The following is a 15,146-nucleotide window of genomic DNA, read 5'->3' as shown; positions in this document are numbered from 1 at the left end:
TGCAACTGTTCCAGTGTATAATGTGTGACATTGGAGGATTATGTTGTGCAGTAGATTTGCACACTATTAACCTTTCACCTCTGGGAACTAGTTTTCATCTGACTGTGGGTTTTATGTGATGTTAGTTCAGGTCGTAGCAACCTATTTCTTGCTCACAACACAAAGCTGCTCTTCACTTGATCTAACTGGCAATCTTACTAAGTGCAGAGTATTGATGGCTAATATAGATGGCTATGGTTGGAGATGGGAAAAGTTCTCACTAGCACATAAAAAGGACATTTATGGGTGGGATTAGATTCCTTATTGAAATGAAATCATAGAGCTTGTGGTGCATGCTGTACGTGACCTCGGGGCGTCTGATGTTGAAATTGGCTGACAAAATGGCAAAAAGTGTTACATTCAGAATTTTAACAAATTAATCCAAAAATACATTTTTAGATGTCCTCTGTATGAGATGAGAATTTCCTGTTTGTGCCTGTCAATAATGTGCCAACTAGAGAGCTGTCATTTTGATTTACCTGGCCAGTAAGACTCTCTTGAATTGTATATCTGGTGAGTTCTTTGGCACTTGGCTGCAGTGAAAGTGAATCAGCATCCTTCGTAGTGTTGGGCACAAAATGAAATGTTATTTAAAAGTTGCTTACCGCATTTAAAAACTATTTCCCCTTTAAAAAAAAAACTGCTATTCAGAGGGCAGACCTGTAACATTGACCAGCCAGAAGGAACATGTTGGAAATGTATGTGATCATTCAAGTCCAGTATGAAGATACTCCTCCATAGACATAGCAATCCTGTGTAACTCATGGGCCCCTTGGCCGATATGAGAGGGGCCTTTCTTTTCCTGAACTACTTAAATTCACAAAGATGGATATTTAGATGAAAAGACTCAGGTTTTCTCATCAGGTTAACAGACTTGAAGCAATCTGGGACTGTGTCAGCTACTCAGAGTAGGTTGTTGAAATTTGTTTCTAGAGAATTATTATCGCAACTGAAGATACCAGATCAGAGACAGCTGTTCCTTTTCATGAACAAATATTAAGCTTCAATATATAGTGAGAAGGAGCTGGGGATTGTTCAGTATGACATTACCAAATTATGAAATATGATATCTGCTAAAGATATTCTGCTGTGTTTGAGGTAATTTAATCTGTATCAATATCGGATTAGTTCAATAACGGGTAGGATTGGTACAACCCCAGCCTTTTGCTTCTTTTTCTATCTCTTTTAATTTTGTTCTTTCCAATTATATATTACTGTATTTAATGAAAGGAAAAGATTTACCTTTTATGACCACGGGACGTCCCAAAGTAATTTATAGCAACTGACGTACAGTCATTGTTGTAATATACAAAACACAGCAGCCAATTTTCACAGAGCAAGGTGCCAAAAACAACAATGTGATAATGACCAAATAATCATTTTCCATTAGAGGTGATCATTAAGGCACATATATTAGACAGTACACTGAGGATAACTCCCCTGTCGTCTTTGAAATCGTGACTTGGGATCTTTTACATCCACCTGAGAGAGCCAACAGGGCCTCAGAATAATGTCTCTTCTGAAAGACAGAACCTCCTACAGTGCAGCATTCCTTCAGTACTGCACTGGAGTGTCAGCCTAGAATTTTGTGCTCAATTCTTTGCAGTAAGAACCCACATTCTTCTGACTTGGAGGCAAGAGTGCTAGAAACTAAACCACTGCAATGGATTAAAGAAATACAGATAACTGGCAGGGCTGTGTGCCCCAGATCATTGTTCAAATTATTTCCTTTTATCGATTCTTCTTTAATATGTCCTGATAATAGATAAAAGCTGTTTTGAGTCCAATCAGCCTACATCATAGCTAATGAGTTGACAAATATTAGGGTATGTGGCTATGATTCTTGCTAGGTTAATAACTGACCATCTTTTATGATTTTTTGATGGTATTAATTGTAGTATGACATGAAAACTATTGCATTAATTGTCTGGGAACTATGAGATTTTTTGATTCCAGTATAAAAGGTTTTTTCTATCTGATGTAAAATTAGATTGGAGTGTGAAGCAGATATATATTATATTGGATTATTTTCTGGTCAGCTGGATGTTACAACTGAATGAGTAAGACATCTAGATAAGAGAGAATCTCAGATTGCCTGATTTGGAGGTGCATTCTCTTTCCTTATGGGGATACACCCCACTTACCCAACCCCAGAGGATTTGAAAACAGTTTACGAAGAGCCAAGGGTTAGGAACTCTCACGAGTCTGTAGGGGTACTACTGGAGCATCGAGCACTCATTCCTTGCCTGATAAAGAAACATTATAGTTCTTGTCTTGTGAAGACCACCCTACCCATGAGGGCATTGGCTTGTACAGTTGCCTACAAGTCAGGCGGAAGAAGTCCAGCCTCTAGTGATGTTTTCTCCAGGTTCAATCGGTGTGACAGGCTTCCTGGTGAGTGATCAACAGTGCCCTGGAGTACTGCCGACCTGCCTGGATCAGATTTTGGACAAACAGGTTGAATCTGCAGCATCTCGCCTGCTTTTCCGCCATAAATTTCATGGAAGCATTATGGAAACCCAATTTAAAATTAGGAAGTAAACAGCGTTAACTCAATTTTTCCAGGTTTCTGTGTCTCTGCAACTGAAATTTTAGAGGAGGAACTAGAGAATGCTCCAGAAAATTCGCTGCAAATGGTTTGTCACAGAAGATTGACTTGGTTGCTATCTCTCATTGTCAGGTGTGTCACCTTGGAACAATTTGACCCAAAGAGGCATAAAAACAAGAAATGCTGGAACCGCTCAGCAGGTCTGGCAGCATCTGTGAAAAGAGAAGCAGAGTTAACGTTTCGGGTCAGTGACCCTTCTTCGGAACCCTTGACCCAAAGAGGCGTTGCTTACCAACCTCCAACCCCTCCACCACCATCAGGAGTATTAGACAGGAACTTTTCACTGAGATAAACTTGCAGGGCTATGGGGATAGAGTGGGGGAATGGGTCTGACTGGATTGCTTTACAGAGAGATGGCATGGACCTGATGCACCAAATGGCCTCCTTTTGTGCCATGGCTATGACTTTATGACTGCTCCTGTTTAGCATGGTGAGCAGCACAACTCCACATAAAATGTTCCACTGGTGGAGAACTTCAGCAATAGTTGCTTGCCTCTCTATAATCCAATCAGGTTAGGCACTGAACATTGGATATAGGATACCATCCATCGTGTTGTGTGGCACTATCACCATGCTAAATGGGATAGATTTCGAACAGATCTAGCAGTGCAAAACTGGGCATCCATGAGGTGCTGTGGGCCATCAGCAGCAGCAGAATTGTACTCAACCACAATCTATAACCACATGGCCCAGCATATCCCTCACTCTACCATTACCATCAAGCCAGGAGACCAACCCTGGTTCAATGAAGAGTGCAGGAGGGCATGCCAGGAGCAGCACCAGGCGTACCTCAAAATGAGGTGTCAGCCTGGTGAAGCTACAACAGAGAACTACCTGCATGCCAAACTGCATAAGCAGCATACGACAGACACAGCTAAGTGATCCCATAACCAACGGATCAGATCGAAGCCCTGCAGTCCTGCCACATCCAGCCATGAATGGTGGTGGACAATTAAACAACTAACTGGAGGAGGTGGTTCCACAAATATCCCCATCGTCAATGATGAGGGAGCCCAGCACATCAGTGCAGAAGATAAGGCAGAAGTATTTGCAACAGTCTTCAGCCAGAAGTGCCGAGTTGATCCATCTCGGCCTCCTCCTGAAGTCCCCAGCATCACAGACGCCAGACTTCAGCTGATTTGATTCACTCCGTGTGATATCAAGAAACGACTGAAGGCACTGGATACTGCAAAGGCTATGGGTCCAGGATGTCTCAGAGCGGTTACTGGACATTCTGAAGGGGGAGGGTGAACAGCCAATGGTCGTGGTACACATTGGTACAAACGACGTAGGTAAAAAAAAAAAAAAGGATGAGGTCCTAAAAGCAGAATATAGGGATGTAAGTTGAAAAGTAGGACCTCAAAGGTAGTGATCTCAGGATTACTACCAGTGCCACGTGCTAGTCAGAGTAGAAATAGGATATATCGGATGAATACGTGGCTGAAGAGATGGTGTGAGAGGGAGGGTTTTAGATTCCTGGGACATTGGGATCTGTTCTGGAGAGGTGAGACCAGTACAAACTGGACGGGTTACACCTGGGCAGGACTGGGACTGATGTCCGAGGGGGATTATTTGCTAGAATGGTTGGGGCATGTTTAAACTAAAATGGCAGGGGGATGGGGACCTTAGCAAGGAGTCAGAGGAGGGGGGAATCAAAGACAAGAACAAAAGACAGTAAGGGGAATAAGAAAAGTGATAGACAGAAAAATCAAGGGCCAGAATCAAACAGGGCCACAGTGAAAAATAGTGGGAAGGGGCCAAGTAATGTTAAAAAGACAAGCCTTAAGGCTTTGTGCCTTAACGCGCAGAGCATTCACAATAAAGTGGATGAATTAATCGTGCAAATAGATGTAAACAGGTATAACACAGTCGGGATTATGGAGACGTGGCTGCAAGGTGACCAGGGATGGGAAATGAACACCCAGGGGTAATCAGTATTTAGGAAGGACAGAAAAAAAGCAAAAGGTGGTGGAGTTGCATTGGTGGTTAAAGAGGAAATTAAAGCAATTATGAGGAAAGATATTAACTCTGACGATGTGGAATCTGTATGGTCGAGCTGGGAAACACTAAAGGGCAAAAAACGTTAGTGGGGGTTGTATATAGACCCCCAAACTGTAGTAGTGATGTTGGGAATGGCATTAAACAGGAAATTAGAGAGGCATGCGATAAAGGAACATTTGTAATTATGGGTCACTTCAATATGCATATGGATTGTGCAAATCAAATTAGTCACAATACCGTAGAGGAGGAATTCTTGGAGTGTATACGGTTTTCTGGACCAATGCGTTGAGAAACCAACTAGAGAACAGGCCATCCTAGATTGGGTATTGTGTAATGAGAGAGAAATAATTGACAATCTAGTTGTGCAAGACCCCTTGGGGATGAGCGACCATAATATGATAGAATTCTTCATCAAAACGGAGAGCGATTCTGAGACTAGGGTCCTGAATCTTAATAAAGGAAACTACAAAAGTATGAGGCGCGAGTTGGCTATGATGGATTGGGAAACATTACTTAAAGGGATGATGGTGGAAAGGCAATGGCAAACGTTCAAAGAGCGCATGGATGAACTGCAACAATTGTTTAATCCTGTCTGGCGTGAAAGTAAAATGGGAAAGGTAGTCAAACCATGGCTTACAAGGGAAATTAGAAATAGCATTAGATCCAAGAAAGAGGCATATAAATTCACCAGAAAAAACAACAGACCTGAGGATTGGGTGCAGTTTAGAATTCAGCAAAGGAGGACCAAGGGATTGATCAATAAGGGGAAAATAGAGTACGAGAGTAAGCTTGCGGGGAACATAAAAACTGACTGTAAAAGTTTCTATAGGTATGTGAAGAGAAAAAGATTAGTGAAGACAAATGTAGGTCCCTTACAGTCAGAAACAGGGGAATTTATTATGGGGAACAAAGAAATGGCTGACCAACTAAATGCATACTTTGATTCTGTCTTCACAAAGGAGGGCACAAATATCATACCAGAAATGTTGGGGAACACAGGGTTTAGTGAGAGAGAAGAACTGAAGGAAATCAGTACGGGTAGAGAAATGGTGTTGGGGAAATTGATGGAATTGAAGGCCGATAAATCCCCAGGGCCTGATAATCTACATCCCAGAGTACTTAAGGAAGTGGCCCGAGAAATAGTGGATGCATTGGTGGTCATCTTCCAAGATTCTATAGACTCTGGAACAGTTCATACAGATTGGAGGGTAGCTAATGTAACCCCACTATTTAAAATGGGAAGTAGAGAGAGAGCAGGGAATTATAGACCAGTCAGCCTGATGTCAGTAGTGGGGAAAATCCTAGAGTCCATTATCAAAGATTTTTTCGCGGAGCACTTGGAGAACCGTGGTAGAATCGGACAGAGTCAGCATGGATTTACGAAAGGGAAATCATGCTTGACAAATCTACTAGAATTCTTCAAGGATGTAACTAGTAGAGTTGATGAGGATAGTGGTTTATTTGGACTTTCAGAAGGCTTTCTACAAAGTCCTACATAAGAGATTAGCATGTAGAATTAAAGCGCATGGGATTGGGGGTAGTGTATTGCGATGGATAGAAAATTGGTTGTCAGACAGGAAACAAAGAGTAGGGATAGATGGGTCTTTTTCCAAATGGCAGGCAGTGACGAGTGGGGTACCACAGGGATCGGTGCGAGGACTCCAGCTATTTACAATATATATTAATTTAGATGAGGGAATTAAATGTAATATCTCCAAATTTACAGATGAGACAAAACTGGGTGGGAGAGTGAGTTGTGAAGAGGATGCAGAGAGCCTTCAGGGTGATTTGGACAAGTTGAGTGAGTGGGCAAATACATGGCAGATGCAGTATAATGTGGATAAATGTGAGGTTATCCACTTTGGTAGCAAAAACAAGAAGGCAGATTATTATTTGAATGGCTGATGAGAGAGGGGAATATGCAACGAGACCTGGGTGTTCTCATAAACCAGTCGCTGAAGGTAAGCATGCAGGTGCAACAGGCGGTAAAAAGGGCAAATGATATGTTGGTTTTCATAGCGAGAGGATTCGAGTACAGGAGCAGGGGTGTCTTGCTGCAATTATACAGAGCCTTGGTGAGGCCACACCTGGAATATTGTGTGCAGTTTTGGTCTCCTTATCTGAGGAAGGATGTTCTTGCTATAGAGGGAGTGCAGCGAAGGTTTACCAGACTGATTCACGGGATGGCGGGACTGACGTATGAGGAGAGATTGAGTCGGTTAGGATTATATTCGCTGAAGTTCAGAAGAGTGAGGTGGGATCTCATAGAAACCTATAAAATTCTAACAAGACTTGATAGGGTAGATGCAGGAAGGATGTTCCCAATGGTGGGGGAGTCCAGAACCAGGGGTCATCGTCTAAGGATAAGGGATAAACCATTCAGGACTGAGATGAGGAGAAATTTCTTCACCCAGAGAGTGGTAAACCTGTGGAATTCGCACCACAGAAAGCAGTTGAGGCCAAAACATTTGTATGTTTTCAAGAAGGATATAGCTCTTGCGTTTAAAGGGATCAAAGGATATGGGGCGAAAGCTGGAACAGGTTACTGAGTTGGATGATCAGCCATGATCATAATGAATGGCGGAGCAGGCTTGAAGGGCCGAATGACCTACTCCTGCTCCTATTTTCTGTTTCTATGTTTGACAATATTCCAGCAATAGTACTGAAGACCTGTGCTCCAGAACTTGCTACGCCCCTGGCCAAGCAGTTCCAGTAAAAATACAACACTGGCATTTACCTGGCAATGTGGAAAATTGCCTAAGTATGTCCTGTACAAAAAAAGCAGGACAAGTCCAATCCGGTCAATTACTGCCCCATCAGTCTATTCTCAATCACCAGTAAAGTCAGTGTCATCAAGCAGCACTTGCTCAGCAATAACCTGCTCAGTGACGCTCAGTTTGGGTTCCGCCTGGGTCACTCAGCTCCTGACCTCATTACAGCCTTGGTTCAAACATGGACAAAAGAGTTGAACTCAAGAGATGAGGTGAGAGTGACTGCCCTTGACATCAAGCCAGCATTTGACGGAGTATGGCATCAAAAGAACAAAGAACAGTACAGCACAGGAACAGGCCATTCGGCCCTCCAAGCCTGCGCCGATCTTGATGCCTGTCTAAACTAAAACCTTCTGCGCTTCCGGGGACCGTATCCCTCTATTCCCATCCTATTCATGTATTTGTCAAGATGCCTCTTAAACATCGCTATTGTACCTGCTTCCACCACCTCCCCCGGCAGCAAGTTTCAGGCACTCAACACCTTCTGTGCAAAGACCTTGCCTCGCACATCCCCTCTAAACTTTGCCCCTCGCACCTTAAACCTATGTCCCCTAGTAATTGACTCTTCCACCCTGGGAAAAAGCTTCTGACTATCCACTCTGTCCATGCCACTCATAACTTTGTAAACCTCTATCATGATGCCCCTCCACCTCCGTCGTTCCAGTGAAAACAATCCGAGTTTATCCAGCCTCTCCTCATAGTTAATGCCCTCCAGACCAGGCAACATCCTGGTAAACCTCGTCTGTACCCTCTCCAAAGCCTCCACATCCTTCTGGTAGTGTGGCGACCAGAATTGCATGCAGTATTCCAAGTATGGCCTAACTAAAGTTCTGTACAGCTGCAGCATAACTTGCCAATTTTTATACTCTATGCCCCGACCGATGAAGGCAAACATGCCGTATGCCTTCTTGACTACCTTATCCACATGCGTTGCCACTTTCAGTGACCTGTGGACCTGTACGCCCAGATCTCTCTGCCTGTCAATAATCTGAAGGGTTTTGCGATTTACTGTATACTTCCCACCTGTATTAGATCTTCCAAAATGCATTACCTCACGTTTGTCCGGATTAAACTCCATCTGCCATTTCTCCGCCCATGTCTCCAACCGATCTATATCCTGCTGTATCCTCTGACAATCCTCATCACTATCTGCAACTCCACCAACCTTTGTGTCGTCCGCAAACTTACTAATCAGACCAGCTACATTTTCTTCCAAATCATTTATGTATACTACAAACAGCAAAGGTCCCAGCACTGATCCCTGCGGAATACCACTAGTCACAGCCCTCCATTCAGAAAAGCACCCTTCCACTTTTACCCTCTGTCTTCTATGACCGAGCCAGTTCTGTATCTATCTTGCCAGCTCACCTCTGATCCCGTGTGACTTCACCTTTTGTCCCAGTCTGCCATGAGGGACCTTTTCAAAGGCTTTACTGAAGTCCATATGGACAACATCCGCTGCCCTTCCTTCATCAATCATCTTTGTCACTTCCTCAAAAAACTCGATCAAGTTAGTGAGACACGACCTCCCCTTCACAAAACCATGCTGCCTCTCGCTAATAAGTTCATTTGTTTCCAAATGGGAGTAAATCCTGTCCCGAAGAATCCTCTCTAATAATTTCCCTACCACTGATGTAAGGCTCACCAGCCTATAATTTCCTGGATTACCCTTGCTACCCTTCTTAAACAAAGGAACAACATTGGCTATTCTCCAGTCCTCTGGGACCTCACCTGTAGCCAATGAGGATACAAAGATTTTTGTCAAGGCCCCAGCAATTTCTTCCCTTGCCTCCCTCAGTATTCTGGGGTAGATCCCATCAGGCCCTGGGGACTTATCTACCTTAATGCTTTGCAAGACGCCCAACACCTCCTCCTTTTTGATAACGACATGACCCAGATTATCTACACTCCCTTCCCTGGACTCATCATCCATCAAGTCCTTCTCTTTGGTGAATATCGATGCAAAGTACTCATTTAGTACCTCACCCATTTCCTCTGGCGCCACACATAGATTCCCTCCTCTGTCCTTGAGTGGGCCAACACTTTCCCTGGTTACCCTCTTGTTCTTTATATATGTATAAAAAACCTTGGGATTCTCCTTAATCCTGTTTGCCAATGACTTTTCATGACTTTTAGCCCTCCTGACTCCTTGCTTAAATTCCTTCCTACTTTCTTTATATTCCTCAAGGGCTTCGTCCGTTCCCAGCCTTCTAGCCCTTATGAATGCTTCCTTTTTCTTTTTGACTAGGCTCACAATATCCCGCGTTATCCAAGGTTCCCGAAACTTGCCAAACTTATCCTTCCTCCTCACAGGAACATGCTGGTCCTGGATTCTAATCAACTGACGTTTGAAAGACTCCCACATGTCAGATGTTGATTTACCCTCAAACAGCCGCCCCCAATCTAAATTCTTCAGTTCCTGCCTAATATTGTTATAATTTGCCTTCCCCCAATTTAGCACCTTCACCCGAGGACTACTCTTATCCTTATCCACAAGTACCTTAAAACTTACGGAATTATGGTCACTGTTCCCGAAATGCTCCCCAACTGAAACTTCGACCACCTGGCCGGGCTCATTCCCCAATACCAGGTCCAGTACGGCCCCTTCCCTAGTTGGACTATCTACATATTGTTTCAAGAAGCTCTCCTGGATGCTTCTTACAAATTGTGCCCCATCCAAGCCCCTAGAACTAAGTGAGTCCCAGTCAATATAGGGGAAGTTAAAATCACCCACCACTACAACCCTGTTGCTTTTACATCTTTCCAAAATCTGTCTACATATCTGCTCCTCTACCTCCCACTGGCTGTTGGGAGGCCTGTAGTAAACCCCCAACATCGTGACTGCACCCTTCCTATTCCTGAGCTCTACCCATATTGCCTCGTTGCATGACCCCTCCAAGGTGTCCTCCCGCAGTACAGCTGTGATATTCTCCTTAACCAGTAATGTAACTCCCCCACTCCTTTTCCATCCCCCTCTATCCTACCTGAAGCTTCTAAATCCCGGAACATTTAGCTGCCAATCCTGTCCTTCCCTCAACCAAGTCTCTGTAATAGCAACAACATCATAGTTCCAAGTACTAATCCAAGCTCTAAGTTTATCTGCCTTACCTGTTATACTTCTCGCATTGAAACAAATGCACTTCAGATCACCAGTCGCACTGTGCTCAGCAACATCTCCCTGCCTGCTCTTCCTCTTAGTCTTACTGGCCTTATTTACTAGTTCCCCCTCAGTTATTTCTCCTGCTGTCCTACTGCTCTGGTTCCCACCCCCCTGCCACACTAGTTTAAACCCTCCCGAGTGACTCTAGCAAACTTCGCAGCCAGGATATTTGTGCCCCTCCAGTTTAGATGCAACCTGTCCTTGTACAGGTCCCACCTGTCCCGGAAGAGATCCCAATGATCCAGATATCTGAACCCCTCCCTCCTACACCAGCTGTTCAGCCAAGTGTTTAGCTGCACTATCTTCTGATTTCTACCCTCATTGGCATGTGGCACAGGGAGTGGCTAAAGGAGCCCTAGCAAAACTGGAGTCAATGGGAATCAGGGGGAGAACTCTCCGCTGGTTGGAGTCACCTAATGCAAAGGAAGATGGTTGTGGTTGTTGGAGGTCAATCACCTGACATCACTGCAGGAGTTCCTCAGGGTCGTGTCCTAGGCCCAACCATCTACGGCTGCTTCATCAATGACCTTATTTCAATCATAAGGTCAGAAATGGGGATGTCTGCTGATGATTGCACAATGTTCAGCACCATTCGTGACACACAGGTGCCAGGCAATGACCATCTCCAACAAGGGAGAATCTAACCATCTCCCCTTGACATTCAATGGCATTACCATTGCTGAATCCCCCAATATCAACATCCTAGGGGCTACCATTGACCAGAAACTGAACTGGAGTAGCCATATAAATACCATGGCTATAAGAGCAGGCCAGAGGCTCGGAATCCTGCGGCGGGCAACTCACCTCTTGACTCCCCAAAGCCTGTCCACCATCTACAAGGCACAAGTCAGGAGTGTGATGGAATACTCTCCACTTGCCTGGATGGGTGCAGCTCCAACAACACTCAAGAAGCTCGACACTATCCAAGACAAAGCAGTCCACTTATTGGCACCCCATCCACAAACATTCACTCCCTCCACCACCGACGCACAGTGGCAGCTGTGTGTACCATCTACAAGATGCACTGCAACAACGCACCAAGGCTCCTTAGACAGCACCTTCCAAACCCGCGACCTCTACCAACAAGAAGGACAAAGGCAGTAAATGCATGGGAACACCACCACCTGCAAGTTCCCATCCAAGTCACACACCATCCTGACTTGGAACTATATTGCCGTTCCTTCACTGGGTCAAAATCCTGGAACTCCCTTCCTAACAGCACTGTGGGTATACCTACCTCACATGGACTGCAGCGGTTCAAGAAGGCAGCTCACCACCACCTTCTCAAGGGCAATTAGGGATGGGCAATAAATGCTGGCCTGGCCAGCCACGCCCACATCTCATGAATGAATAAAAAAAAAGCTTCCCAGCAGCCGACATCCCAAAGCTCCCAGGGTATAATGGATGTCTGCCTTCCTCGTGGTAGGAAACCTATGTAGGCTACCTTGTGGCATACCAGTCACCTAAATGTTCCACGTCCAGTGTCATGTACCAGGTTTATTTGTTAACAACTGCTTCATCTAATTTAGTAATGCGTGACTTTGGCTTTGGGAATAATTCTGCTTTCGGGTGCTGAGCAATGATTCTAGGCTGGAATCATCCTTCCTTGCAATCGTTGCAGCTTTTCTTTTCACAAATCCTCTTGTTCCTGTGTTGCATTCTCAGGAGATGCAAACTATGAAATCGAATTTAGGAATGGACATCTTACACAGAAAAACTGAATCAACATTGGAGCTTTGATAGAGCCGTACCTTTGGCTGCCTAGGCCATAAGCTCTAGAATTCCCTCCCTGGACCTCTCCAACTTTACCTCGCTCTCCTTTTAAAAGGCTCCTTAAAACATACCTCTTGGAAGAAGCTTTATGATTAATTGTCATAATATCTGCTCCTGTGACTCAGTGTTAAATTTTGTTCAATAATGCTCCTGTGAAGCAATTTGGGATGTTTTACTATGTTAAAGGTGCTAGATAAATGCATGTTATTGTGATATATGATGGAGCATTTTATTATAATGTGTTTATTAGTGCGGGGGAGGTCTTTAACAGTTAGTTCTTTAAATGGGATCAGAATATATCAATAATATAACATTCCCTGATGCACCTGGTGAAACAAAAAAAGAAGTCTGTTTATTTCAGATTGGGAGTTACTGTGTGTTTCTCTGTTGTTGCAGGGTTACTGGTGGACTATACAGGAGACTATGGCAATGGGTTCTATGTTGCTGGAGGAGGGCTGTTTATTGCAGCTTGCTTTCTCATCCTAGCTGACTACTTTTTGAGCCGTGAGCAGAATTCCTGTCAAGGCACAGAGAAGGAGGTGGAAAAGTTTATTCCTCAATGCCAACCTCAGGAAGAAACAGAGAATGACGAGCTTGGGACTATGAGAACAAATGGCAAAGAGTTTGAACTATTTAATGCAAGAAGTGTCTGAATGAAGATCTATACGATGTTCAGATTTTCCCTTCAGATGAATCCTTCCATTTGGGGATCTTGCTGGCATGGAGGCTTATTGGGACATTCCCTGCGTCAGCACACAAACGAATGGAAGTTCAGTGAGCTATGAAATGTATTGAAGCTCAAATCACTACAGACTGTAATAGGTTTTCATTGAGTGCCATACAGGCCAATTGAAGATTAGTTGTTTTATGATTTCACTAAATGCACATAAAACAAAATGTAATCTATTTTAAAAAAAAGTTTTCGGGTGGGATTTTTTATTCTCCTGAAAGAATTAAGTAGGCCTGAGTAATTTCGCCCTTCAATCATGTTGCTTTTTTTTAAACCACAAAGAATCTTTTAGCTGTCTGTTTTGTCAGGTGAGTTTCCAGTTGCCAAATCACTTCTCACATCCTTTTTTTTCTGGCTTATCCCTCAAAGCATTCTATGCTAATCATGTGAACTACTAGTAGCATTAGTAGCCTCAGCAACAGTACCTGCACCTAGCAAAAGATAGCAGGTAAGGGGGCTGTTCATAGGAGGCCTTACCCAGCAGTCAGGGTGAACAGGCTAAGAGTCATTTTCTTGGACTTGTTTAAAGAGCAATGAATCAGGAGGGTATGCCTCTCCAGGCAGACCTCGACATCCTCCTTTACCAGAGCCTGATTGACCAGGAGGCCATGCTTTTCCAGCGACTTTCAAAGTCACCATAGCCCTTAACCTCTTTACTACTGATTTGTTCCAGTCTGCTTCAGCGGATGTCAACTGCATCTCTCAGTCTGCAAAACATAGCTGCATTAAGCAGGTCACCGATGCCCTTTTCGCCAGGTCTGAATTGTTGACCTCAACAGTCAACATATGTTAGCTCAGGGATTTGCAGGAGTAGCTGGGTTCCCCTGCAGGTAAGGAGGGCATCATTGACTGCATACATGTATCACATTACCAGCCAGCAACATCTGTATATGGAAAAGGCTAACAGTTGATGAATACACAGCGAGTTGTTAATCACACAAAGAACCCAGAGGACTTGTCTGCACCATGGCGGGTACTATTTGAGGGAGCGGCAAAGAAACAGATGTGTTGACATCCTGAAAGTGAGAAAATGAGCTGCTCCCATTTTGTAGGATGAACCTTTTCCCCAGTAAAGCCATCGCGTGCTTGCACTCAGCAAACAGCCCCACCTCTCTAATCAGGAGTCTCCAGAGGTAAAAATGGATAAAGTCTGAAAACGGGTGTGGGGATTGCAACGAGCGAATGTTCATTCTGATGCAGCCAACGTGCAACATGCTACCTGCTAATTTACATGATAGTAGTGACAGATAGAATAATTGACAATCTAGTTGTGCGAGACCCCTTGGGGATGAGCGAGCATAATATGATAGCATTCTTCATCAAGATGGAGAGTGATGTAATTGATTCTGAGACTAGGGTCCTGAATCTTATGAGGCGCGAGTTGGCTATGATGGATTGGGAAATGTTACTTAAAGGGATGACGGTGGATAGGCAATGGCAAACGTTCAAAGAGCACATGCATGAACTGCAACAATTGTTTATTCTTGTCTGGCGCAAAAGTAAAACGAGAAAGGTAGCCAAAACATGGCTTACAAGGGAAATTAGAAATAGCATTAGATTCAAGGAAGAGGCATACAAATTTACCAGAAAAAACAACAGACCTGAGAATTGGGAGCAGTTTAGAATTCAGCAAAGGAGGACCAAGGGATTGCTTAAGAAGGGGAAAATAGAGTACGAGAGTAAACTTGCGGGGAACATAAAAACTGACTGTAAACGTTTCTATAGGTATGTGAAGACAAAGATAGGTCCCTTACAAAGAAATGGCTGACCAACTAAATGCATACTTTGGTTCTGTCTTCACAAAGGAGGACACAAATATAATACTAGAAATGTTGGGGAACACAGGGTTTAGTGAGAGGGAGGAACTGAAGGAAATCAGTATGAGTAGAGAAATGGTGTTGGGGAAATTGATGGGATTGAAGGCCGAAAATTCCCAGGGCCTGATAATCTACATCCCAGAGTACTTAAGGAAGTGGCCCTAGAAATAGTGGATGCATTGGTGGTCATCTTCCAAGATTCTATAGACTCTGGAACAGTTCCTACAGATCGGAGGGTAGCTAATGT

The 15,146-nt window shown here is 44.0% G+C and overlaps 1 protein-coding gene across 1 annotated transcript in view; it reads left to right on the top strand.

Annotated features, from left to right (window-relative positions):
* Positions 1-13,233, top strand: part of zgc:114041 (uncharacterized protein LOC574425 homolog) — a 35,599-nt gene extending 22,366 nt beyond the window's left edge. The window contains exon 6 of the mRNA XM_068036960.1: positions 12,749-13,233. Coding sequence (XP_067893061.1) covers positions 12,749-13,005 — 257 coding nt within the window. The 3' untranslated portion in view covers positions 13,006-13,233. The remainder of the gene's footprint in view (positions 1-12,748) is intronic.
* Positions 13,234-15,146: the final 1,913 nt, after the last annotated feature.

The sequence above is a fragment of the Heterodontus francisci genome, chromosome 8 (assembly GCF_036365525.1).
Source record: "Heterodontus francisci isolate sHetFra1 chromosome 8, sHetFra1.hap1, whole genome shotgun sequence".
Taxonomy (NCBI): domain Eukaryota; kingdom Metazoa; phylum Chordata; class Chondrichthyes; order Heterodontiformes; family Heterodontidae; genus Heterodontus; species Heterodontus francisci.
Note: the sequence above shows the minus strand (reverse complement) of the source record. Positions and strands in the feature narration are given on the sequence as shown.